The 23,752-nt window shown below is 58.1% G+C and overlaps 10 protein-coding genes and 2 non-coding genes across 12 annotated transcripts; 6 read left to right on the forward strand and 6 right to left on the reverse strand.

The window, feature by feature from the left end:
- Window positions 1-372: 372 nt before the first annotated feature.
- On the reverse strand, window positions 373-1,996 carry EHS24_004597 (uncharacterized protein; the record flags this gene model as incomplete). The annotated part of the gene is made up of 5 exons (XM_028620163.1): window positions 373-598; window positions 666-1,318; window positions 1,362-1,422; window positions 1,473-1,904; window positions 1,944-1,996. The coding sequence occupies 5 exons, from the start codon at window positions 1,994-1,996 to the stop codon at window positions 373-375; spliced, it is 1,425 nt and encodes a 474-aa protein (XP_028479135.1).
- Window positions 1,997-2,941: 945 nt separating this feature from the next.
- EHS24_004598 (uncharacterized protein) lies at window positions 2,942-3,832 on the forward strand (the record flags this gene model as incomplete). Its single annotated transcript, XM_028620164.1, has 3 exons — window positions 2,942-3,108; window positions 3,150-3,727; window positions 3,777-3,832. The coding sequence occupies 3 exons, from the start codon at window positions 2,942-2,944 to the stop codon at window positions 3,830-3,832; spliced, it is 801 nt and encodes a 266-aa protein (XP_028479136.1).
- Window positions 3,833-3,860: 28 nt separating this feature from the next.
- On the forward strand, window positions 3,861-5,085 carry EHS24_004599 (uncharacterized protein; the record flags this gene model as incomplete). The annotated part of the gene is made up of 4 exons (XM_028620165.1): window positions 3,861-4,147; window positions 4,197-4,328; window positions 4,369-4,982; window positions 5,030-5,085. The coding sequence occupies 4 exons, from the start codon at window positions 3,861-3,863 to the stop codon at window positions 5,083-5,085; spliced, it is 1,089 nt and encodes a 362-aa protein (XP_028479137.1).
- A 187-nt stretch (window positions 5,086-5,272) lies between these two features.
- EHS24_004600 (uncharacterized protein) lies at window positions 5,273-6,687 on the reverse strand (the record flags this gene model as incomplete). The annotated part of the gene is made up of 4 exons (XM_028620166.1): window positions 5,273-6,084; window positions 6,141-6,370; window positions 6,401-6,469; window positions 6,515-6,687. 4 exons carry the CDS (start codon window positions 6,685-6,687, stop codon window positions 5,273-5,275), a joined length of 1,284 nt encoding a protein of 427 aa, XP_028479138.1.
- A 2,109-nt stretch (window positions 6,688-8,796) lies between these two features.
- EHS24_004601 (uncharacterized protein) lies at window positions 8,797-10,254 on the reverse strand (the record flags this gene model as incomplete). Its single annotated transcript, XM_028620167.1, has 1 exon — window positions 8,797-10,254. One exon carries the CDS (start codon window positions 10,252-10,254, stop codon window positions 8,797-8,799), a length of 1,458 nt encoding a protein of 485 aa, XP_028479139.1.
- Window positions 10,255-11,166: 912 nt separating this feature from the next.
- Window positions 11,167-12,278, forward strand: EHS24_004602 (uncharacterized protein; the record flags this gene model as incomplete). The annotated part of the gene is made up of 2 exons (XM_028620168.1): window positions 11,167-12,198; window positions 12,225-12,278. The coding sequence occupies 2 exons, from the start codon at window positions 11,167-11,169 to the stop codon at window positions 12,276-12,278; spliced, it is 1,086 nt and encodes a 361-aa protein (XP_028479140.1).
- Window positions 12,279-12,616: 338 nt separating this feature from the next.
- Window positions 12,617-13,585, forward strand: EHS24_004603 (uncharacterized protein; the record flags this gene model as incomplete). Its single annotated transcript, XM_028620169.1, has 1 exon — window positions 12,617-13,585. One exon carries the CDS (start codon window positions 12,617-12,619, stop codon window positions 13,583-13,585), a length of 969 nt encoding a protein of 322 aa, XP_028479141.1.
- A 302-nt stretch (window positions 13,586-13,887) lies between these two features.
- Window positions 13,888-15,844, reverse strand: EHS24_004604 (uncharacterized protein; the record flags this gene model as incomplete). The annotated part of the gene is made up of 9 exons (XM_028620170.1): window positions 13,888-13,977; window positions 14,023-14,226; window positions 14,273-14,433; window positions 14,478-14,719; window positions 14,768-14,982; window positions 15,043-15,266; window positions 15,307-15,491; window positions 15,529-15,547; window positions 15,601-15,844. 9 exons carry the CDS (start codon window positions 15,842-15,844, stop codon window positions 13,888-13,890), a joined length of 1,584 nt encoding a protein of 527 aa, XP_028479142.1.
- A 466-nt stretch (window positions 15,845-16,310) lies between these two features.
- On the reverse strand, window positions 16,311-16,413 carry EHS24_004605. The gene has a single exon. It is a non-coding gene; the product is annotated as a tRNA-Pro (tRNA).
- Window positions 16,414-18,342: 1,929 nt separating this feature from the next.
- On the forward strand, window positions 18,343-19,088 carry EHS24_004606 (uncharacterized protein; the record flags this gene model as incomplete). Its single annotated transcript, XM_028620171.1, has 2 exons — window positions 18,343-18,717; window positions 18,771-19,088. 2 exons carry the CDS (start codon window positions 18,343-18,345, stop codon window positions 19,086-19,088), a joined length of 693 nt encoding a protein of 230 aa, XP_028479143.1.
- Window positions 19,089-20,440: 1,352 nt separating this feature from the next.
- EHS24_004607 (uncharacterized protein) lies at window positions 20,441-22,858 on the forward strand (the record flags this gene model as incomplete). The annotated part of the gene is made up of 9 exons (XM_028620172.1): window positions 20,441-20,809; window positions 20,910-20,980; window positions 21,049-21,061; window positions 21,153-21,207; window positions 21,446-21,579; window positions 21,693-21,810; window positions 22,024-22,439; window positions 22,490-22,575; window positions 22,621-22,858. The coding sequence occupies 9 exons, from the start codon at window positions 20,441-20,443 to the stop codon at window positions 22,856-22,858; spliced, it is 1,500 nt and encodes a 499-aa protein (XP_028479144.1).
- Window positions 22,859-23,324: 466 nt separating this feature from the next.
- Window positions 23,325-23,427, reverse strand: EHS24_004608. The gene has a single exon. It is a non-coding gene; the product is annotated as a tRNA-Thr (tRNA).
- Window positions 23,428-23,752: the final 325 nt, after the last annotated feature.

Consider the following 23,752-nt stretch of genomic DNA (forward strand, 5'->3'; position numbering starts at 1 on the left):
GGATGGGTCGAGAGAGGAAAGCGTCGGAGATCTATAGAGCCAGTCTTAAACCGCAACATGGGAGGTGGGCCAAGTGGCGGCGTTCGGGCAAGCAGTTAGCCGGTGGCGACTAGTGCACCACAGGTTGACGTCGTGGCCCGCGTTGGTCGCGGCGGACAATGCTGGGTTTACGCGGCGCCGCTCCCGATCGTAATGGGGCTAATGCACTAATGTTGCCGTGCTTGCGCGCAGCGTGCTGTGATGGTGTCTACATGCAAAATTACTATGTACAACCTGCCGCGCACCGTGTGCGTTTCGGTGCTGCGTCTCTCTTGTGCGTCTCGTCATGCGACAGACGCAATCTCTTCTCTATCTAGCCCCGGTCGTCAGTCTTCAGACAGACACGAGGCCACGCTGCTGCAAAATCTCGGCCAGGCTCTCGACCTTGAGGCTCGTGGCGCGGATGCGGTCGTCCCAACGCTCTGTCCACGTGACGGGCTCGATGGGGTTGTCGACGCGCTCGATGCCGAGACCGCCAGCGACAGCCTCGCCGTCCTCGTTGTGCTCGCGCGACTCAAAGTACAGCAGGCTAGACGGCTGGTCGATCCATGCGCGGAGGCTGGTGGAGTTAGTATGGGGAAATGTGGAGCTGAACTCGGTGGCCACCAGCTCCAACCATGACTCACCGGCCTTGCTCAATCATCTTACGCGCCATGGCCTCGGCGACGGCGGCGTCGAGACCGAGCAGCTCGCCGAGGGCGTCAAAGCCCACATTGTCGTAAATGTTGGCACACGCGCCGACGTTGTGTTCACGGACAGCACGCTCAAGGACGGTACCACCGCCCTCGACGGTCGCGCGCTGGTGGGGCTCGAGGCTGCGCTCAAACTCGTGGACCTCGTCGGGGCGCACGATACGCTCGAGGAGCATCTTGCGGAGCATGCTCGAGAGGTAAGGGGGCAGGTTAGCCTGGACGCGCTCGTCGCGGTTGAGCGAGCCGAGGATACGGCTGCGCTGCGGACCCGAGGGCGCGAGAATGGACGTCTTGACGGCCGCGGAGAGCATCTGGAGGCGGTCGTCTTCGTCGATAGAGTTGTTGAACGACACCTCGTGGTACTTTTGGGCAGCCTCGGCGAAGCGGGCGCCAAAGTCGAACAGACGCGCCTGGGACAGGCGGTACGACAGGTTCATCTCCTTGTCCTTGGAGGTGTGGATGAGAAGCGACGCGCGGGAGAAGTACGTCTGAGCACGGCCCGACTCGCCACACTGGGGAGTGTTAGCAAGGAGGACATGGAGCAGGAAGGGAATTGACCGGGTGACCGCCAGTGTAGGACACCCGTACTAGCGGTGAAGGAGTTCCTATCGCCAGCGCTGCGACACTCACCTCGAGCAGAAGGCGAACAATTTTCATGTAAACGGCCAGCTTTTCATCGTCGGGGACCAGCCTGCCTCGTCAGCTCCTCGCCCTTTCAAGATCGACGTAGCTGCGACATACCTCGATCCGCCATCCAGAGGAATGTTCATCAACGCACGCGCAGCGCCGAGCCAGTCCTCGTCGCGGGTAAGAATGCAAGCATACGCATGGCGGAGGGCAGTAGTCTGCTCCTCGCACCATCCCGAGGGGTCCGAGTCGAGGACGCCCTCGATCGCCGCGCGGCGCACGTCCTCGCCGGCCTCGGACGTGAACGCCGTCTTGCCGAGCTCGCTCCACTTGGCGTTATCTCCCGCCTCGTCGGGGAGCGTGGGGACGTCAAGACCCGAGGACAGGGCAGAGACGTACGCGCCCAGCACGCGGCGGCCGACGACCATGGCCATGCTTGTCGAGGTGGTGAAGTGGCGACCAAAGGCGGCGAGGTCAGAGGCATTGGCGGTGGTGAGGAGGGAGGAAAGGAGGGAGAGGTAGGCGTCGATCCTGTCGCGCTGGTTGCTGGTAGGTTAGCCATACACGAGGATAGTCATGACCTACGCAATGGCTGAAGCGGCCTGGAGACGACCTCCGAGGTCTGTGTCGACGTCCATGGTGAGCAAGGATGATGCAGTGATGACGAGGAGGATGACGGTGTTGAGTGAGGATCAAGAGTGGAGGGAAGGCGTGGATTTTGGTTCCGCCAGCGGTTGGGGTTTGAAGCCCCCGAGTGGTTGCGACAGCTACGATAGCCTGGAACAGCGGACCGACTTGTGTCCTGATACTTCATGACACTTTGCAGCTCACCCAGCTTGTACCATTTACCTGATACAGGGACATTGAAGGCAGGTTGGAGAGCAGAGTGATTGCTCTGGGTTGAACGGTTTGGTGTGCATCCACCGCAACCCATCCTACAGTCCTCATTGTGCGCTCTCCCCAAAACATAGATACGGTCCGCCGGGCCGCGCTCGCGCTGCGCCACGACGAGCACGTTGTTCACGTTGTTCTCGATTAACAATGAGCAGCCCGGTTGCAGAGTAGGACCCTGGCACCCTGGACCGCTTCCATGGCAGCGTCCACGCAACGGTCTTGTTCGCGTCCGAGGACACCGACGAGGCCGAGATACGACACTCACCGACACCTTGGCCGTCCACGATCACCCCGAAGGCCCCCAACAGCTGTCCGTGACTTCCTCTGTGCTCACCATGCCTTCCCACACGGTTTACCTTTTTCACCCAAAGCACAGGGTGACACAAGCCCACCGCCGCCCCATTGCGGCGCCATGGTTCGGCGGTTAGTCACCGAGGACAAAGGAGCATTTTGTTGGGCGGCCATCTGCCGCCTTTGTCTTTGCTCGGCCCCAATCTTGGCCCATTACGCCGCGCCCAGCTGGCCCCAACTGACACCACAGCTCGACTCACACGGTCTGACCCGGTGACGTAGAGCACAGATTGCGATGGGGGAGCACGTTCGCACTGAGCCCGCATGTTCTTAAAGAGCGACGGCGGTGCGCGTCATTGCATTCCCCACACTGACACCGATAAACGACTCATCCCACCATGACCCAATCCGACTCCCAGCAGACCACCTCCAGGCTGCCCGTCCAGCTCGAGAACGCTTACAACCACGAGTACAAGGGCGACGCCTCCATCACCATCGTGTGCGATTATGACGCCGCAGAGGACATTGGCTTAAAAGCCAACGAAGATGTACTGCGCGCCGCCAGGTGGGTTCTCACGGCGCGTGTATTGTAGCTGACTCCTCCAGCCCTATTCTCAAAGCTCTCGTGAACAAAGTCAACTCACCAGGCAGCGGCGCTAGCTCGCCCAGGAGGAACGTGTCCAGCTCGGCGCTGCCGCAGCGGTTCCTCTCCGTGGACGACGACTGCGGCGACATGGAGCTCTTTCTGCGCTTCGTGGACGCCGGCGCCTTTCGTCGCGCAACATACTCTGCCCGTGACCTTCTCCGCATCTCAGACCTGTACAACAAGTACCAGGTCCGCCCCCTCTTCCGCTCCAGCTTGAAACGCTACGTCGACGCACATGCCGAGCGCCTCGTCGCTTCCCAGAGCGACACCGACGAGTTCCTTGTGCACGGCTTTGTCGTGCTCACCACCTTGGCCGACCACGTCCGCTCGGGCGCGCTTTGGCGCCAGCTCCTCGTTCTCCAGGGTACCAAGCCCACTGAGAACCCTCCCATCTCGGGATACTTCAACCCTTCCAAGCTCTCGCACGAGGAGGTGCGCGAGCTGGGCCCCGTCTTCCCCGTGCTGGTGTTTGTGGAGAACGAGCGCGCCAACGCTCACAACCACGATATTTCAAGCTTGTTTATCAGCTTTACAAAGGGTGAGCTAGGCTTGCATTCGCATCGTGGGCAAAGCTGACGGGTGTGTAGAGGGAGAAATGTGTTTTTACTGGAGCGACGAGCCGAACAACATCATCCACATCTAATCTGTAGTATACCATATCTTTGTCAACAATGCATCGGACTGCCCTCATCGCAAGACCATCTCTCTCCGGTGATGCCACGCCGGTCTCCGGTGTCGCAGGGCAGCTCGTCCCCAACAGCATCGGTGAGATGATGCCGCACGGACACGGCGCGAGCAGCGCAATTCCCAGTGTTCGCACCAACCACCAGCAACACGACCCACCATTGCACCGACCCTTTGATGGTCATAAGGCGCCGATCGCGCCGCCACCCAGCAATCACCTGCCGCTCATCATCCATCTTTGGCTCGCCATCACCCATCCTCTCATATACCATGGGTTTGTTCCAGACCCAGAGCCCCAGCACCACCTACAACCCGAACGACAGAACCAAGCCCCAGCTCCAGCTGCACAAGACGGCCAACCCGCGCGGACTCGTCCTCGTCGTCTCGCTCTTGGACGTGGACGAGGGTGCGCCCCAGGTCCTGACCACCCATGGAACCGCTCTTCGCGCCGTCAGGTGAGCTTCACGTCTTTTTGGATGCAAAGCTGACATCAAGTGGCGTGTTTGAGCGAGTCCTCAAAGATGTCGACCTCTTGAGCTACCAGCCGACTGTCAAGGTACCCTCCAAGCTCGCCGACATGGCCCCGTTCCTCCGTTTCCTCGAGGCCGGCGGTCCAAAGGGATACCCACTCACGGAAACCGCAAACACACTGCACGCTCGCCCCCTCCTCTCCATTGTCGCCATGTGTGAAGCCTACGCCGTTCGGCCCTTTGTGCGCGACATGCTCACGCACCATGTCGACACACACGCGGCGTTGCTCGTCAACAGTCCGAGAGCGCGCGCAGACCGCGTTCTCCTCGCCCGTCTGGCTCACGCTGCTCGCTCCCCACAGCTCTGGCGCGCCCTCCTTGATCTCAACCAGAACGCGCACCACGCCCACCCGTCTGCGAGTTCAGATACCCTCGTCACTGATGTCGAGAAGGAGGGCGAAGAAAAGGATGGCGGCGACACCCACAGCCACCAAACGCGCCGCCACAAGAAACCGTGGTGGCCGTCGACGCAGGAAGCGCAGGCCCTCGGGACTGTGCCGTATTGCGCTATATTGTTTGTGGCCAACGAAAGCGCCCTCGGGCACGACGTGCGTGACCTTGGCATCAAGTACATTGGCGGTAGGTGCAGTTGTCTATTGGTACGTGACCAGCTAACTGTCCTGCAGACCAACTGTTCTTCTTCCGTTCCCAGCAAGAAGACAGTCTCCTTCACATTGGTTAACGCAACGGTTGCAACACGTGTAGACTGCATGTACATAGATATCACTGTCTGTGTGGATGTGATGGGCTGATTGAGGGACTTTCAAGTCAATGTCAACACCGGGGTGCGCCGTGTCCACGTTAGCGGCCAGTTCTCCCCTGCCTCGATACGCTAGTCTGTCCTGTGTCCCCTTCAACCTTGACCTCCGTTAGGCCCCGGTGGTAGGTTGTACTGGCGGGCCAACGGCGGACGGCGACCTGACGTTGGCCGCGTCCGTCAGCGATGCGAAACCCACTTGGGCCGTCGGCTTGGCACGGAATGCCGTGTAGACATTCTTCAAAAACGTCGCGCCGACGATCCAGTTGAAGTTGTTACTGGAGAAGCCAGACCCTATCATAGCTGAGCACAAGCTGTCGTTGCCTACCGACTGTCGAAGCAAGTCACCAGCAAAGATCGGGTATACCACCCCACCGAAAGTGAGTGACACTTCGGGTATCGCGGACACGCACGGCATCATCCACCCATTGTCTGGGTCGTTGTACGCTCCCGAGACGTTTTGGAAGATGGTGTCGACGACAGAGGCAGGACCAAAGATCATGGTGGTGCCCGAGTCGATCGCTGCTTGCCCCTCACTGCCGTCGACAGCGACGCCGTCCATGCTGAGGCTGTCCAATGTGACCGCCCAAAACTCGCTGTCCTGAATCGGCAAGTCGACGTAGTTGAGTTGGCCGTTGATGACGCTCGTGTCGACACCGCCAAGTGTGAGAGTCCCGCCTGCACCATGCACGACGCCACCAGACGTGGTCTGTTCCGTGCTCGAGACTGGATCCCGCTTCAGGTACAGACCGAACTGGTCGTCGGTCAGGACACCTGCGTTGACGAGGCCCTCCCAGACCCCCACGTAGTCGGTACCAGTGTTGTTGTTACCCGCACCCCCACTCGTGGCGTGGGTTAGGCCCAGGATGCCCACTTCCTCGTACTGAGATATGAGAGGCATGTCCTTGACGTCGCTGACGACGCCTTCCAAGTAGTCAGAATCGTACATATTCCAAAGTTCTGGTGCGACTGCCACTCACCAAACTGTTGGGACGGAAGGGCTGAGCCGGCAAGACTAACACGGTCCTCTCCCATCGCACCAGATACCGACCCACGTCCGTAACTCTGGGTCATGTCGATGCCCGTGTACTGGAACGTGTCCGATGCAGCTGGGTCGAACGGGGTACCGGTGCCCTGGCAGTCGGAGGAGGTACAGTTCGGGCCGAGGACCCATAGTCGTGCCGAGCCAGTGCCGACAATCATGTTGACACTTTGTGGAGGCGGTCAGTAGGGGGGCCACGGTGGTTCTGGGACTTGCCCAATGTCCACAACGGTGTTGTAGGATGTGTCCCGGTTCCAGTTCTCTAGCCTGAGTGTGTCAGCTCTAGAAGTTTGTTTGAAGTCGAGGACGTACTCTGCGGCTCGGCCGGTGAGGTGCCAGCAACTAACGGGCGGCGATCCCCACGCAACAGAGCGCTGGGTCAGCGGGAGGGTGATAGGCCCCGACTTGCGGATGTGGGTCGGAGCAGGTGTTGGCGCGACCATACCGAGGGCCGCAAGGACTAGGACAGCCGTCTTGCAGTACATCGTCAGTTGTTGAGGACCCTTCGTCCAACCGTGCTTTGTTGTTGAAGATTGGGGAGGATTTCTCGCCCGAAACCAGGCTTCTTATTATGTCCACTCTTCTCTCCTCTGGTTATTGTCCTGTGGGCTGTGCGCCGCAACTCACAGGTCACTATTAGTGATACCCTGGGAAGCAAGACAGAGGGACACAGCCACCTCGGTGCCATGGTATAGTGGAAATGCAGGGTTCAGAGAGGCGATATTTGCATGGTGCCTTCTTCCGGCTGCTACGACCACTGGAAATTACTGCAACTGACGTGTCGAGCTATCCTTACGACATATGCAATGGTGGGAAGAATAGCGTCGAGGAGGTCCATATATAGGTCAAGCATTCAGGACATGTGAGCGGGTGCCCGGCCCGACGGGAGCGTTATCAAGGCGACGCTCGACGGCTACATAGCAACGGACACAATCACCTAGTACATAATGTCCAACATCACCTGTTGGACATGTGCTCAATGATGAGGGAGGGGTGGCAGATTGCTGTACACTGTATTGCTTGTGGGTAGATGATACCACAGTCACCGACGCGGCGCAGAAACCACAGCCTCCATACCTTCTACCATCCCGCCTGGTCGTCAAGGGTCAATAGCGGGTTGAACCAGTCGCAAGTGAGGTGTCGCAGCGGCCGTCTTGTCGCAAGGCACACCGGCTGCCTGAGCTGCCCCGTGAGGCGAGCGATGACAGAGCCCCTACACCGCAGTCCGGCGTAGAGTCCATTGGCGTCCACCTAGCTAGGTCTTAGCACTAATACTTTGAACTTGTCAGTCACCGACTTGAGTGCCCCCACACTGCAGAGACTAGAGGAGACCTTACAAATACACCTGCGAGATCCCGAAAGGGAGAGCTTGTCGGACATCGGACACTTCTGGTCTGTCTGCCCCCATGTCAGTACAGGTTAACGTCGAGCAACGACCTGCTAAGGAGCGATTTCACGTCTCGCCACGATGACTGTCTCCCTGATTGATCCACTCGACCCGGCCCTTCCTACCGGCCCTCAAAACGAAAGCATGCTGGTCAGGCTGTTTAATTTCTGGCTGGGATCCATCAGGCCCGCAATAACTTCTGTGATGAAAGAAAAGCCAGGCCGATACTGACGTGTGGCCGCCTGTTAATTATTCATTGATTTTCGTCTTCCCAACAATCCCTGAACTGAATACCCAAATCGTCCTGTGGAGCGAGCTCCTTTCTTTGGAGCGAGCACGCAGTTTAAGGTTCGATGAAAACATAGAAATCTTGCGTACATGAGTTTGCCTCGCCCACGAGATGCTGTTGGCGAGCCTCACTCGAAGTCTTGGCTGTACGCAGCGCAGTGCTCTTTACGCTTGCCACGAGAGTAACACTCCATTCTGTTTGTTTCAACAAGACATTGCCACAGCCGGACAAGCGACTGAGAGCTGGGTGGAGCTACGTTGTGAAGTTGGATAGATGCTGCATGTCCCGGGCTATGGCATTGTCAACCTGTTGATACACCCTTTACTGCGTGGGTCACTATCGTTGGACATTAGGGGGGGTTTCAGACTTGCTTTTGTGAGACTATGCTGGGTCGTCTCTCTGGCGGCGCCGGCAAGGAGCTCCTCCCAACAAGCAGCAGCTCAAAGGCTGCTGGCAAGATGTACTCGGACACAGCTGCGAGCAGCAACGCCAACGCCGGCCGCCAGCTATTGCCCAGCAAGGCAGCGCGCCCCACGCGTTCCAGCCAGCAGCGCGGCCCCGGTCCAGTCAACCCGTCCGCACACTCTCTGCTGATGCAGAGCCTCGATGCGCTGTCCGGCGAGCATCGGAACAGTGGCCAGGGTCGGTCATCTGCCAGCGGTTCACCGGCAGTTGGTGGGGGTGGGGGCCGGGGCAGCGGCGGTGGTGTCAACATCATGGGTGCGGCGGGGTTGATTGTTGTTCGCTCTAAACCGTCGGTCAACTGAAGGTGCAACAATTGTTGTTGTTGCCGGTACAGCGTGCAGTGGGAGTCTGGCCACATGATATGGTGACATGAAGGTAACAACAAGGGGGTCAAAACACAAAAATAAAGAGGCAAGGGACTTTAAAACACAAGAATAACGAGCAAGGGACGTTTTAAACAGAGGCGATAACGCTGGTCATGACAGCGGGGGAGACGAGGACGATAGGAACGTGGGGTAGACTGCGGACAAACCCTTCTAGCTCGGTGTTGCTAAGGCGGTCCAAGAACTTGTCGGTTTCACGTCGACTCCAAGGCTTCATGTTGGGCGAGTCGGCGCTGGCCGAGTGCGCATGCGTGTGCGAACGAGTGAATGAACGCGTGCGTGGTCGTGGCTGCGGCGGCGATAGTGGGGGCAGTGTGCGGGGAGGGTTGGCAAGCAAGGACGGACGAGCGACGCGCGCAAGCGCGTGCTGCTCGGTGGGGTTGCTCATAAAGGGGGTCACGACTGAGCGGTCGGCATGGAGGGCAGCGGGGATGGGGGCACTGCGGTCGAGTGGGACACGCTCCAGCGGCGCGGTGAAGGAGATGGGGCTAATGAAGCGGTATGCAGCATACGCCAGCTCGCGCCAGGCGTGGAGAGCTTCGGGGTTGGGCTTGTAGTTGTTGTCGTCGTCGCAAAAGCACCATGGCATGTCCGCCTTGCGGGGTGCCGTCGCAAATAGGTCGACAATGTGGAGCAGGTCTGGATGGGCAGCTGCCATCTGTTCCGTGACCTCGATGGCAACTGCAAACTGGTCGTCGCCAAAGGGCACAATGGCGAGTCGTTGCATGTACTCGCCGATAGCCAAGGCACCTAGGCGAGTACCGCAGATCTCGTGGGCAATGACAATGTAGATCATGCTCTTGCTCAGTCCACGCTTCCAGACGTCCGAAAAGGCAAAGCCGAGGTCTTGGGCGGGGGCTGCGCGGTTCTCGTCGTCGTCGGCGGGCGGCATCGGGTTTCCGGGGTGTGGCATTGGGTGCTTGTCAAGATGGGCAAACACTTTGAACTCGAGTTCGAGGGCCGACAGCTCGTATGGACGATCATCGACCCGTGTTTGGCAGCGGATGGACGTGTCTGGGCGACGGATGCCAGAGCGTTCGTTGGCAGAGGCAGTGGTCGAGGCGGCGGTAGACGAAGAAGAAGGGGTGCGTGTGTGTGCAGAGGTTTGGGAAAGGGAGCGGGACATGGCGGCTGGTCCAGGGGAGGAGGCTACAGGATGAGGAGCAGACTGGCGTTTGTGGTCTGCGATGGCTGCCTGGATGGCGACATGGTACGACGACACGGGGCTGTCCTTGACGGAGAGGGTCCTGATGAGGTCGCGCTCATTGGTGACCAGGACGTCGACGTGGGCGGGAGCTGCCCCGGGTCGGTGATCGAACGTGGGGAGCTCTGCGCGGAGCTGGGTTTCCCAAGTGGCCTCTCCGAGGTTGTCGTGGAGGAGGGCGTGGAGCGACAGTTGGCGCATGGGGCCGCTGGGGCAGGAGCGGGGACGCTTCGCATGGCCAAAGGTGCCGGGTTGCTGGTGGTCGATGCCCGGGATGGGGATGGCGTGCGCGAGGTCGGAGAGCCACCCCCAGAAGGCGGACATTGTGGTCTTGGTGCGTGTGGTGGCGAACGATGTAGACGATAGACCGCAGCTGAAGCACGGTGGCAGCGACAGGGCGAATGAGTCTTGTTGGCTGGCCAAGTGCTAAGTCTGTAAAAACAATAATCCCAGCCTAAACGTACTACGGTCCAGACATAGAGCAGGACATGCAACATTCATGGTGACCGTGTCAAAAACCCCGGCCTAAATGTACTACAGTTGACACAGAGTGGGACATGTGCCATCAATGATGTATGAAAACCCCAGCCTAAACGTACCACGGTTGACATAGAGCAGGACATGCATCATAGTGATACAAGTTGGACACTGAAACTGTCACGAGCCATTCCATGATTGGCACTAGACCATGAAGCAAGTCCGTCCTTCTGGGATATCGTGGACTGCGAACTCGAGCTGAAAGCCTTGTGGGAGCTTACTAGAAGATCGCTGTGAAGCTGGTGTTGTGGGAGTGGGTCTACATGACCACAATGCAACTGCAAGCGAAGGACTTGATGTACAGTTACATGGCTTAAAGAACAAACTATGGAGGTACTGCTAGGCTAAGTAGGTCCACGAGCTGGTCGATGCTAGAGGGACGATCACGTGCTAGTCACGTGATTGTTATATTACATAATCTCTAGCAAAAGACCGTGGATCGATTCCTGGCCGTGATATGGTATCCCTGTGGTTTTAAAAATCGCCGAAAATGCGCGAAATTCAGCTCCAGTCCGCATCCGGCATTTGGGTCTGGTGGCTCCGCATGCATTCATGTTCCGTATGCAGTCAGCACAGTCGAGTATAATAACCATCCATGCATTACGAGCTTATCGTCTGTCCCCCTGCTCACCTCCTATTCGCCACTCATCCGTTCCGAAAGCCCTGTGACGACCCACTTTCACCGCCCAACAGCGAGACATGCCACTCAAACGCCTGCCAGAGTCATCCCCGCCTCGTTTCAAGCGCTCCTTTTCAGAATATTCCACCTCCACCATTCCCAACTGCATCGCTACCCCACCACGTCGGTCGTCCCCCTCCACGTCCTCTGAGGCCGCTGGATCTCGGCGTTCGAGCACCCTGTCATCAGAGAACGACAGATGGGAGCTTGTTCCGCACAGCGACGAGGAGTCAACCATTAACGACGAAGCTCCCGGTGGCGAGGGTGATCTTAATGACACCCATCCTCACACTGTGACGGGTGAGATGAACGGAACCGCGCCGGCCAAGACGGAGGCTCAGCCGCAAACTCCGCCACCTGGACCTGCAACCGAGGCCGTCAACTACCACCCTCGGTTCTCTGGGGAGGGCGACGTGGTTATCAAGGCTGGCATCGACAGCCCCATCCATTTCAAGGCCAACTACAATGTCCTGGTGGCCTCCAGCTCGTGGCTGAAGACCAGGCTTCCTAAACCCCAAGCCAACACCGCTCCACCCGTCTTCCATATTGGCACCACCCCCGAGGACCTGGTGTTGCTTCTCCACTTCCTGCACGAGGTGGACGGGCAGTGTCAGCTTCCACCGCTTCAAGCGTCCCTTGAGGACTGGGTTTCCCTCTATTGGCTTCTCAGTATCTTTGGCAGCCCGGCATACCTCATCCCAATCCTCACCAAACGCGCCAGCGAAGCAGCATTGAAGCGGATCTCCGATCTGGGCGACTGTCCTCACCAAGACGACGTCCTGGACGTCCTTGCGGCCGCGATCGTGTTCAAACTCGGTTTGGTGTTTGCTACCGTTTTCTCCCGCAAGTTCCGCCGCGAGGGGTGGAGCATTGTTGACAATATCACCCACGTCAACGGCCATGCCCTGGCAGCGCGCCACAAGACAGTGTACGAGGTCCTGCTGGCTCTTGAGCGAGCGTCGCTTCACTTTCAGATGGCGAAGAGCCAGATTAAAGTGAAGCTGGACTTTGAGACCTCAGTGTTCTTGATGTACGACGGACAGCAGATCCAGGTGGCTACCACGGGAAGAATGCTCAGCTCAAGCTCTGGAACGATGACAGGAGGAAGGGTCTTGTTGGGAGGAAGAACTGAGGAAGGTTGCTGTGGCGGGTAAACTAGGAGCTGCGAGTGCACCGCGCATGCATGCGATATCGCAGGTGGGCCTTTGGGGACTCGCGTCTGTTGATCCTCCCATACATGTGGATCTCTCACACGAAGTATGAAAAGAGCCCGCGCTGGTCCAGTCAACCGTCCTGCCGCGCCCCGCGGCCTTCCTTCCCCTCACATACAAACATCAAACATCGTCGTTCCAGCTTCCTTCATTCTTCTTCATCCCTCTCATCCACAAACTCTTTCATCCATTCACTCCCCCACCACTGCAATACACCTAATCAACTTCCCGGGTTCCCACCGGCCTCAAGACAACCAACATGCCGGCTGATCGCGTCACCCGTAGCGCAGCCACGCGTGTTGGCAAGCAGCCCCTCCAGCGTCCTGTGGCATCCACCACTATCAAAACCGAGCCCAAGGCCGATCCTGGAGCCAAGACTGAGCTTGCATCCAACACCGACCCTGGAGCCAAGACTGATTCTGGGTCCAAGACCGAGCCTGGAGCCAACACCGGGCCTGGAGCAAACACTGTCCAGTACCACTCCTTGTTTGGAGGCGGCGGCGACATCATCATCAGGTGCACCAAGGGGGACCCCGTCAACTTCCGTGCCAACTACAATGTCCTCGTAATCTCGTGCCCCAAGTTCAAGAAGGTTCTCCAGAGCCCTGAGAGTAACAAACGTCCTGCTACCTTCGCCCTCCCTATTGAACCTGAAGACATGGCCTTGCTCCTCCACTTCCTTCACGAGGTCGACGACCGCTTCAGCCTCCCCCCTGTTAAGACGTCTCTCGAGGGATTCGTCAACCTCCAGTACCTGGTCAACATTTACGGTGGCGACGACTACCTCTCGTCCATTGTCCAGGACCGCGCCAAACTGGCTGCCTGGGAGCGTCTTATCAACCTCGGAGACAGCCCGACCCAGAACCAGGTTCTCGACCTCCTAGCCGCCGTCCTCATGTTCGAGATGTCGTCTGTCTTTCATCACATCCTTGCACTCAAGACACTCAGGACTCGTCACGCTGGTTGGAGCGTCATCGACGATGTGACTCGCATCAACGCCAAAAGTCTTGCCGCTCGGCACAAGCCAGTCTACACACTTCTTCTTGCCATCGAGCGTGCCCATCGCCACTGGAGCATCGACAAGTCTGAACTTAAAGTTGACATGAGCTTCTGCGACAATGTCTACCTCAGTTGCAAGTCCAAGAAACCCGTCTCTGTGACCCTGGATGACACCGAAAAACGCTTCAAGCTTTGGAAGCAGGACAGGGACAACGGTCTGGTCGACTGAAGTCGCAGGGAGAAGTAACAAGCAGCGTACTGTGTAGCCGACGAGTCATGGTGAAAGGATTGTAAATAGGTACCCAATGATGCATGAAGTGTGATGTGTACATATGTATATAGCCAATACCCGGGGGATCTATCACAGTGAAAGACAAGAACCGAGGTCACTGTGCAGGAGGTGAAAGGTAGGAAGGTGCAGAAGACTGGGAAGGCTGTGAGGGTATTAGTGCGCGCTGCACCATGAGCGTGAAGAAAAGCCTCCTCCTTCCACTGTACGACCGAGGACGAACGACAAGTGGGACAGAGGTCTCACTTGAGAACTGAGTCTGCAGATACGGCTCTGCTTGACGCGGGGACACTGTTCCACTGACCGCCATGGCGATCTTTCATCTCCATTCCCTACATGATGCAGCACCCAGAGCGTGCACCACCCTGCTTACTGACTCCCAACACCTGACCCTCAATGACCACCACTCCCTTGCCGTGTTCAGCCTCAAACTCTTTCTGGGCTGTTTGCGCACGAGCAAGGCGTTCGGCGGTAACCTTGTAGCTGGAGGGCAGGAGGGAAGTATCCCATGCTCCTGTGCGCAGGGTGTGGGCGTAGGCGCGGGCCGAGACGAAGATACGCGACATGCCGTGGCCCGAGAACTGAAAGTTAGCTGCTGCAGAGGAACGGTATAACCCAGTAACTTACCCCTGCAACCACAGACAGGCCCTCTTTGCCCGGCAGTTCGCCGACGAGTGGGAGCGAGTCGCGCGAGTCGCCCATGATACCCGTCCAAGTGCGCGTCAGGCCCTCGCCGTACGCCTCGGGTCCCCAGTCAATGAAGTGTGCGGGCATAAACTTGGAGAGGTCTGCAGCACAATGTCAGTTCACAAATCTACTCGCGGAAACTGACCATCGGTGAGCACTGGGTTGATCCCCTTTTCGCTGTCATCCACTTGTCCCACGCTGTCGTCAATGGGGATCTTGCCGTCCCGCACCAGTGGTGCGAGCCCTCCTCCGAGGATGAGCTGCCCCGAAGCCGCTGTGACGAGGTATCGCCCGTCGAGCGTGTTGTACGTGTTCTTGAGGATCCGCGAGCCAGAGTACGTTGGCGGAGGGGTGATGGTGCAGCATTGGCCGCGGAACGGTGTGATACTGGATGTCAGTTGTAGCAAGGCACACAGCATGTATGGCACAACTTACTGCGAGTGCACGGGGTCGGCTTCCGCAAAGAAGTTTCCGGTATGCGCGTTCGTGCACAGGATGACCTGGCGCGCGAGAATGTCGCCCTTGCTCGTGGTCACCTTCCACCGCCCGTCTTCGGTGCGGATGGGAACGCCAGACACGGGCGTCCAGGAGTAAAACTGGAACTGGCTCGCAGGCGATTCGATAGCCTTGCGCATGAGGGCTGTGCAGAGCTTGTGGCTGGAACGTCAGCTCACTGGCTGGGGAGAAGGTAGCTGACGGCGCGTACGCACGAGTGAACACTGCCACCTGGGCGCACGTGGACCGAGGTGCATCCCTTGAGACGTGAGACCTGGATGGGTCAGATCTGGAGCGAGATACACACCCACCTTCTCGGCCTCTGCAGGGTCATCGACAAACCGGGTGTCGTCGTGTGCCATGCCCAGGCGCTTGCGCACAGCCAGCCATGCCGCGTACTTCTCCTTGCTCCAGGCAGACCGCTCGGTCGAGTGGTGTGCTGTCTGTCAGCTCAAGGAATACTTTTAGGATAAACATACTCTCGAGAAGGTCTCCTCGCCAAAAATCGACATCGAGCCGCTCCTTCTCCACCACCTCTGCGACAAGGTCTAGGTTGTCCCGCTCACTCTGGGTGATACGGCATGCCTCCTCCTCATCACACCCCAGGCCGAGGGGGTACGGCTGCATTAGCTCGTCCCACATGACGTACGTCTTGGGCCCGACACTGATGTCAGCTGCACCGTTGGCCACACGGAGCTCACTGTCCGCCGTTCCTCCCCGCTGCAGCCAGTCAGCTCATGCTATCTCGCGGACGATATCGAGCTGAGACTCACTGGCACCACTCGCCACGTCCTTGGCCTCGACGCATACCACCTTCTTCCCAGCGCCATGCGCTCCTGGTCGCGTGAGGAAGTAACTCATCGCCGCACCAGTCATGCCTCCGCCGACGATAAGAATGTCCACTTCGGCCGGGACCGTGTCCTTGTCGGCATTGTGGAGCCAGAGCGACGTCGGGCCGCGGTGCGTCGCTTGCCAGTGCGAGACGGTCGAGCGCCACGGTTGCGGGAACGTGGACATTGGTTTTGGGGGGTGGTGGTATGGGAAGGTGTCCAAATCAGAGTTTCGAGTCGGAAAGATGCTGGATGCTTCGCGTCAGGTGACATGCTGGTGTCGTATCTCCCCGCAGCCCACCTTGGGTGGCGAAAGTGGAGGCTTCTTGGAAGAATACCCGGAGATCAGCCTGGTAGAAGAGTTCTTTCTCAATGGCCCATGAGTGTCCAATTCAGCGCGCTTGTCTAGCTATGTCAACGGGGGAAGAGTCTGTGAAGTGCATGTGGACACGAAGGACGCGCGCGTACGCGCGCAAGAAGCAATTTGGGCCGTAGTCGGCGACTATCGAAATCACGTTGGTTGCCGAATTTTGCCGAAAATTCAACCGAGATTCAACACACGGCGCTATCATCATCAACATCTCCCTCCGAACAACCTCCAACATCTTCTTCATGCAACATCCAAAAGATGATGCTTGCAACGCAAGCGTCAAGGCCCTCGCCGGGATTTGAACCCAGGACCACTTCCATAGCTAGAGAAGGATTAGAGACCGACTGGACCCTAAGAAAGTATGATAGCCACTACACCACGAGAGCCAGGCTGAAAGTGTTCTTCTTGCCACGAAGAAAAGTTCTGGAGATTGTCCACTACAGAGTACAGAACCGGGGCGTGGCTCTGTCCATTTCTAGAGGAGGCTAGCATCGCAGTGCCTCTGGACATCTGGTATCGCAATCCTGTGGCCCTGGATGCCTTGCCCTGTTGGGTCCTCGAACCCCAAACGACACCGCATGTTGCAAAGCAGTGGAAGACGCCTGAGCCTTTGTGCATCTATATTGTACTTTACTGTATCACTTTGTCGACATCCCGCTTTCCTGCCAAGCTAGGAGATGGTTGGAAGAGTGAGTTGATTGTACATTCGGCGTACCTCTGCCCTTTCCGCCTCTCTGCCCCCCTCCTCCCGCCACCCCAGGACGAGGCCGTCGTGATTTTTCAAATGTTGAGTGTGCATTCTGAAGACTCTCGGAGATACGTACATGTTACTTAGCAATGGGTACACATCGCTATGAGACACGGGGTGGACGTACAACTTAGCTGCAGGCTGCAGCTCCACTGCCAGTGTGAGGGCCATTAGCTAAGCATTCAGTTTCTATTTGGTTCCAAAATACCAATACACTTTTGAACTCAAACACACGGGGAATACGCCCCCCAAGAAACACACTACAACCTGCCAGCCGGGTTCGAACCCCATTAATCGGTCCACGATGCGTTCTCGGCGCCACTGAGGGTTCAGCCCATACCCGCACCCACCACGACACCTGGTCTCGATCTCCTCGATCACCTCCTCCCGTTGCTCATGCTCGCCTGCACCGACTGCTTGTGCCTCCATGCATGCCCACCGCCCTCTTGAGTACCCCATTTCACCAGTAAGCCCCGGGCGGCCCCCTCGGCGGCCAGTGCACAGACCGCCACCACCCACCACACGTACCTCCATCCTGACACAATCCTTGTTTCCCCCGATGTCCTGAATGCCAGTCACTGCCCACGTCCTTGGCGAGTGGACGTATGCCCACCCTCTGTGGCTACGGAGGTGGGGGAGGCACTCGATGGCGTGAGGTCCAGCTTGCACTGTGCGTGGGAGATTAGACTTGCTCCGTCCACTCCGGAGGACAAGAGAGGCGGAAATGGCACACCATGCCGTCCGTGTGTCTTGTGGTTTCCTCCGAACCCATTCCAGGATCCGGGGACTCGCGTCCCAGCGTACCCGCGTGCGTCCCAACGCCCAGCTCTCCGGGTATTAGGAGCCAAACTTCTGGGCTGGTTGTTCCTGGCAAATGGCAACATGGCGACATAGGATGCAGGATGCCTGCCCCATGGGCCACGGAACACGGGATATATAGAGAGCAGAAACGGGGTTGACGATGATCCGGGGTGCAACATTTCGGTAACGTGCACCAAAAGGCTGGTGTTCGTCGTAACGTCCTGATCGTCCTGACATGCCTGACACCGTCTGCTAGTAAATTCCACAAACAGCGCGCTGCCAGCACTCATAAACCCGTATGTACCAGAGATGCAGAGATCTCATTCAGTTCCAGGGAAGGCGACGTCTCAGCATGTGGCTCCTTCGTAGTCCTCAACTTCAGCTCTTCACCAGAACACCGCCATAGCATCGTTGCGGCATGCACACACAAACGGCTGCGAACGACGCCATGCGGGGTATGTTGTACATACATAGATACCCTCCCTTCACGCGCAAGAACCCGAACACGCTGTGGCATGCAGACTACCGGTTGCACTGACCTCTTTGCGGACGCGTCCCGATCGAAGCAACGCCATGAATAGGGGATTCGTGGGCACTGGCGCCAAACGCGCCACCGCCACTGCGCGGTATATGTAGACAACAACCGCGGTCCTACATAAGCTGGCTGCCATTGTGACTCGCATGGTCTTGCGTTGCTCCTTCTCCATCAGCCAAACTACAAAAAGCCCCATCACCCAAAAGCTCGCGCACCAGCAATCGACACACGATGGGTATCACCGATTTTCGCAGCACCAGAACTGTCAAGTACAGGGAGTCCGTCTATGTCCCTCCTCTTCCTGTCCCCGTAACCAGAAAGTCTGTCGACTACACGAGGTCTCCAAAAGCCTACCAGCAAGCCCGACCAAGGGCGTCCACCACGCAGGCAGACTACCCACGAAACGAGCAGGAGCCAATCGGCGAGGAGAAGGAGGACGACACAGCGGCGTCCGCCTCGTCGTCCCAGATTGTGGCTCGTGAAGAGATGGTCACAGAAGAGTCCTTCACATCAGCACTCCGTCGCGGGTCGTCTGCCTCAGCAGCCAGCTCGGCCCTCGCCACCCCCAAGTCTGATCACGGGCACTGGCCCGGGTCGTCGGCGTCTGTGCGTATCTGTATATCTGTCTTGCGTCCCCACACCCCGATGCTGACGGCCAGACTCGTTCAAACGTGTCCTTGCACTCTGACACCGCTGCGGCTGCCGACTACTTCTCCTTTGTGCCCACGTTCTCCTCCAAATATGAGGACGAAGAGCCCGACATCCACGCCCTCACGGCCATGCTCGGTGGGGCGGGCAAAGTGGCAGGTGGGACCAACGCCAGCCCGTTCGGCTTTGAGACGCTCCCAGTGGGGAGGCATAGGACAGCGAGGGTTTTGCCGTCGGACATGCTGGGCGACGAAGACGACTTTTACGTGCCGGCGTTCAAAACGAGTAACGCGAATTACTTCGGGAGTAACTATGGTGGTAGGAGGTAGGGAAGGTGTATAGACTTTGGGGTCTGGGTTGGGTGTATAGTTGTTTGGGCACCGGCACCGTCGTTGTATGTCGTGGTTGTATGGTATGCCATCTGTCAAGCAGTGGCAACTGTTGTGATCGTTGTGACGTTGTGGAGAGATAACCCACGTGTCAAGACCCACCAGACGCGCCAGACGTACCAGACACGGCAGGGCCCAACAGCCAGGATATGGCACTGGGAGTAGGGTCAAGCGAGCGAAGAGGTGGACGCAGGTCATGAGCTGGCCGCCTGAAAGCGCGAGGGTGCAGCTGACGGCCACCCTCTCTCGGGCCGTAGAGATGACCCTTTCTGCGGGCCGAAGACCACCCTTCAAGCATTCCCGTGCTGATCAACAGGGCCCGGCTTGATAGACTGATCTAGATGAACCTGTTTTCAACACATGATGATTATCCAGCGGTGTCAGGCCACTCGCTACTTCAGAAGCCGACGGCGCATGCACAGGCTGCCATCCCAGTTGCCGTGTGCCCAGCGAAACCTGGGAACCTGCCAAGCTTGCCTAACGACGAGACAGAGTCTGCAAGTACTCTTACGTTCCACTTAGAGCTGGTCTGTCCCTCTTCACATCTTAGATATCCATATAACGCTCCAGTCGTGTTTCACGCTGTAGTCTATCACACAGTCTCTAAACCTGAGGAGCGATGGTGCAGGTGTTGTTTGCAGGTGGCCAGGTGGAAACCTCGACTTTACCCGTCCCACGTCCTGGCCGCCTGGAACCGACTGCGGGGAGTGGTGCCTGTACCTCGCTCTTCTTCCTGAGGCCGCACAGTCGTCAACAAGCTGTTGTGGGGGGAGATGAAGATGGCGTTGTGGAGAGCGTCGAAAAGGAGCGCGTTCAGTGCGCTGGGCATTGAAATGTTGGAGCAGTGGCGAGCTGTGATCCCATATTTGACTGTCGGGACAATCGAATGGACCATGTCGTACCACCGCCCCGCTCTGAGCGGGTAGTGCCCCGATTGAGCCACCACAGGTCCCGTTGGAGCGCCGAGCCGCCGAGTCTGCGTCTGTCCCGGGGCGCGGGTGGTCGGTCACGTTTACGCATTTTCACAACTCCAGTTCCCTCTCTCCCTCCCATCCAGCGATACCATCTTGTAGGCACATCACAAACACATACCCCAACAGACAACACGCACACATCACTGTCCTGGGCCGCCGTCCGGCATTTCGCGCGAAAAAAGGGTAGCCAGACGACTGGTGCCGACCATTTCAGCGCTCCCTCTCGTATCTCCTTCATCTCACATCCAACATCGTCTTCATCTCTCGGCACTCTCTCCACACACCCGGGACCCCTCCCCATCTCCCCTCGCGGCCACCATGTCGCGCACATCCCCTCATCTCCATCTACCCCCCGCCGCGGGCCTGCGACGGCTATTGGCCCACCGCTTCGCGCCCGTCTATCTCGCGATCGTGATCCTTGTCACCGTGCTGCTCGTGTTAGGACACCAGACCGAGGCGGGATCCACGGCTCTCGCGTCGCTTCATGCCGCAATCTCCAAGACAGCATCGTCGTACTCGGGCAGCAGCTACGCCGGGTCGCCAGAGTACGCCGCTGCGGCTGCCAAGATTGCCGCGATCCCAGACCCGTTGGCCATCCACCAGAACTTCAAGTGGTACACCGACGCCAAGCTCCGAAACCTCGCAGCGTGCATGGCAAAGGGAGACTGTCCTGCCAACGCAGCCAAGGTGTGTCCTGTTCCCCACCGTCGTGTTCGCGTCCTCGTTTGGGTGACCTGCGTACACGTCCACATCCCTGCCTTCCCACGACACACGCTGACCCAGCCAGGTCGTCATCTTCAACTGCTGGTACTGCTACCGTGCCATCTTTGAGAACTACTGGGGCGGAGAAGGTGTCTGGTGAGTGTGTCGCCTGCTCAGACAGGCGACATTGCCGTTAAGCAGTCTGAACAGCACTGACGGTCCAGGTGCCGCGGTATGGTGCGTATTCTTCTCTGGAAACACTGGCCCTGAGATGGAGATCATAACATGAAACGATCTCGGAGGGACCTGCAGCTAACACTTTCTTCAGAAGGCCAGCATGGAACGACAAGGGTACACCGTGCTGTACACCAACTATGACTGGGGTGAGTACGCACTCTGGCTGTTACGCTCTCAGGCATGGTTGCATCCTCGCCAAGGGAGGGGTGCAGGAGAACGTTATCCGTACCCGGAATCCGCGTCCTGGACGGGCTGAACCCGTCAGGCGCGTCGCGCAGGGAACAGTCTGCCTCGATTCCTTCACAGAACCAAACATGTTCTCCAGAACCATCCCCTGCGAGGGACCAGGATCCGCAGTATCAGCAACTGACACTGGGCCCCCAGAGTACGCGATGCACATCTACCGCCAGATCCCCGACCTCGTCGTCGCGCTCGTCTCCGATGACGACAAGTACAACTCGCCCGCCAAGCCGTATCTCCGTTCTGAAAAGAACCCCGATGGCCTGCCAGCATGGAAGGTGAGTAAGGAGGGTTGGCTGAAGTGGGTTAGGGGGTGGAGGGTGCCCAGTGCTTGGAAGTCCCTTACCACCTTGGCCTTGTCTCGGGATACTTTGGAGCTGACGTTTTCCAGCACTTCCGCTTCAACTACTACGCCGAGGGAGGCGGCACTCGTATTGGCGACCATTGGGTCATTACCTGCGAACCCGAGTGGATCGAGCCGGAGCACGAGGGATGGCCCAGCTTCCGAAGTGAGCACCCTATGGACACGGCCTTTGCGCCTGTTGGGCAGTGTTCAGATCGCTGGGTATGGACCAGCTGTGCATATGTTACTGTACAGCTGATGTCCACCGGCCACTGTGCTTTGATTGGGAACGGCTCTGTTGGGATGACGCGCTCTATAGCCTCTACCCATCGTCCGAACCCCCTTCCCCGCCTTTCCTCGACATGCACTGACCCCCCAGACTTCTCTTACATCGGCTACTCCCTGGAGCCCCAGCTCCAAGACACCCGTTTCATTCCCTTTGAGGAGCGTCCGATGCGCGCGTATGTCCTGGGCAAGCACCAGACCTTCTTCTACGAAGACCACGCACACGTTGCGTGGAAGCGTGACACGTATAAGCGGGCGCTAGACGAGATCCGCAAAGACATTCCCGACTTTGAGTTTGTCGGCGCCTTCTTTGACGAGCGAGGAGACGACGAGAAGAAGAAGGAAGGACCTTTGCCTCTTCCCGAGGGAATCCGGAACATCTATCCGCTCAACGCAACTGCGTTTGACGACGCATTGTCCAGTGCGAGGATGCTGGTCGGTATCGGATGGCCCACAGCCAGTCCTAGCCCTTACCGCGCCCTTGCGCGTGGTGTTCCCTTCCTCAGCCCGGTGAGTTGAGAACTCGCCTCAGGTATCAGGCCACAACTGACACAGTTCAGTTCAAGGTGCGCGACGACGGGATTGCCGAGGACCCGTACAGGTGGTCCGACTCGCAACACGACAGCCTGAGGCTCGTCGAGCCACCGTGAGTAGCTTAAATGTCGCGCACCAGTAAGCTAACACCGCTCAGACTCGTGTACAATGTCGAAGAGTTTGACTATAACGGGTTCGTATCGGCCATCAAGACGGCGATGGTCACTCCCATCGAGCCCTACGTCTTCCCACGCATGACCCGCGCGGCGATGGATGAGCGCATCCGCGCGTGGCTTGAGGCCGACTGGGAGTCCGAGGCCAAATACATCCTCGCGCAGAGGAAGGCGGGCCACGAGACACAGAAGGGCGACTGGGTCGAGATGTTTGACCTGTAGTGTTGGGCGCCCTGGGCCACTGCCTGAGTTTGTAAAGGCGGTAGAGTAGGGAGGAGGAAGTGTGTGGAAGGGGACGGGGAGGGGGAGTCATTTGGACAATTGGGATCTGGTTCTGTATACATGTGACAATTAGCTTGTCCCGACCGATAGTCCCAGTGCTCGAGGCGAGCATGGGGTATCGTCAGACAACCCAACTGACAGGGCGGGCAGGAAGACTCACATGGCTACTCAGACCCGTCGCGGCAATGCTGGATTACATTGTAGCCCTGCGTGGTGGAGAACAGCCGAATCTGCAGCCGACATGTCGCTGACGTTCGAACGGCGCTCGAGACTGGTTTTCCAAGTTTCATCAGGATTGACCCCATGCCAGTCAATGTCTGAGAGCAGTAACACTGTACTGCACCAACACAACGTGAGTCCTTCCTCTGAGAGGATGGGAAAAAGGAAACATCCCAAGGGATGATCTTGCCTTCTACCCGAATTGAACGGGTGACCCTTTCATCTTAGCCAGGCTGCTTCAAGAGACAGACACTACTAGTGAAAAATTCTAACCACTGAACTAAGAAGGCGAAGATGTTGGTCTTGCGCGTTGGCGATGTTGAGGACAGACGGAGAACAGCGCTTGTCGTGGTGGACAGAAAGAAGGAAGAAGGACATCGATGATGCGGATCAGACACGGGGAAGACGTCCGGATTTGCACCTCCACGCCGTACTCAATTCTCCGCCAGTCACATGAAAATGAAATGCCAAGTCGCACTAGCACGTCCAACTGTCCGTGCGGCATAACAGTCGGCCATGATGCCGGCGTATCCTGCTGCCATGCCATCTATTTGCCGGTCGCCGTTAACCGCGGTTGGGCCTCAGCCACAGTTACGAACGGCCACCAGTGGACAT

Source organism: Apiotrichum porosum, assembly GCF_003942205.1.
Source record: "Apiotrichum porosum strain DSM 27194 chromosome Unknown scaffold_2, whole genome shotgun sequence".
Lineage (NCBI taxonomy): Eukaryota > Fungi > Basidiomycota > Tremellomycetes > Trichosporonales > Trichosporonaceae > Apiotrichum > Apiotrichum porosum.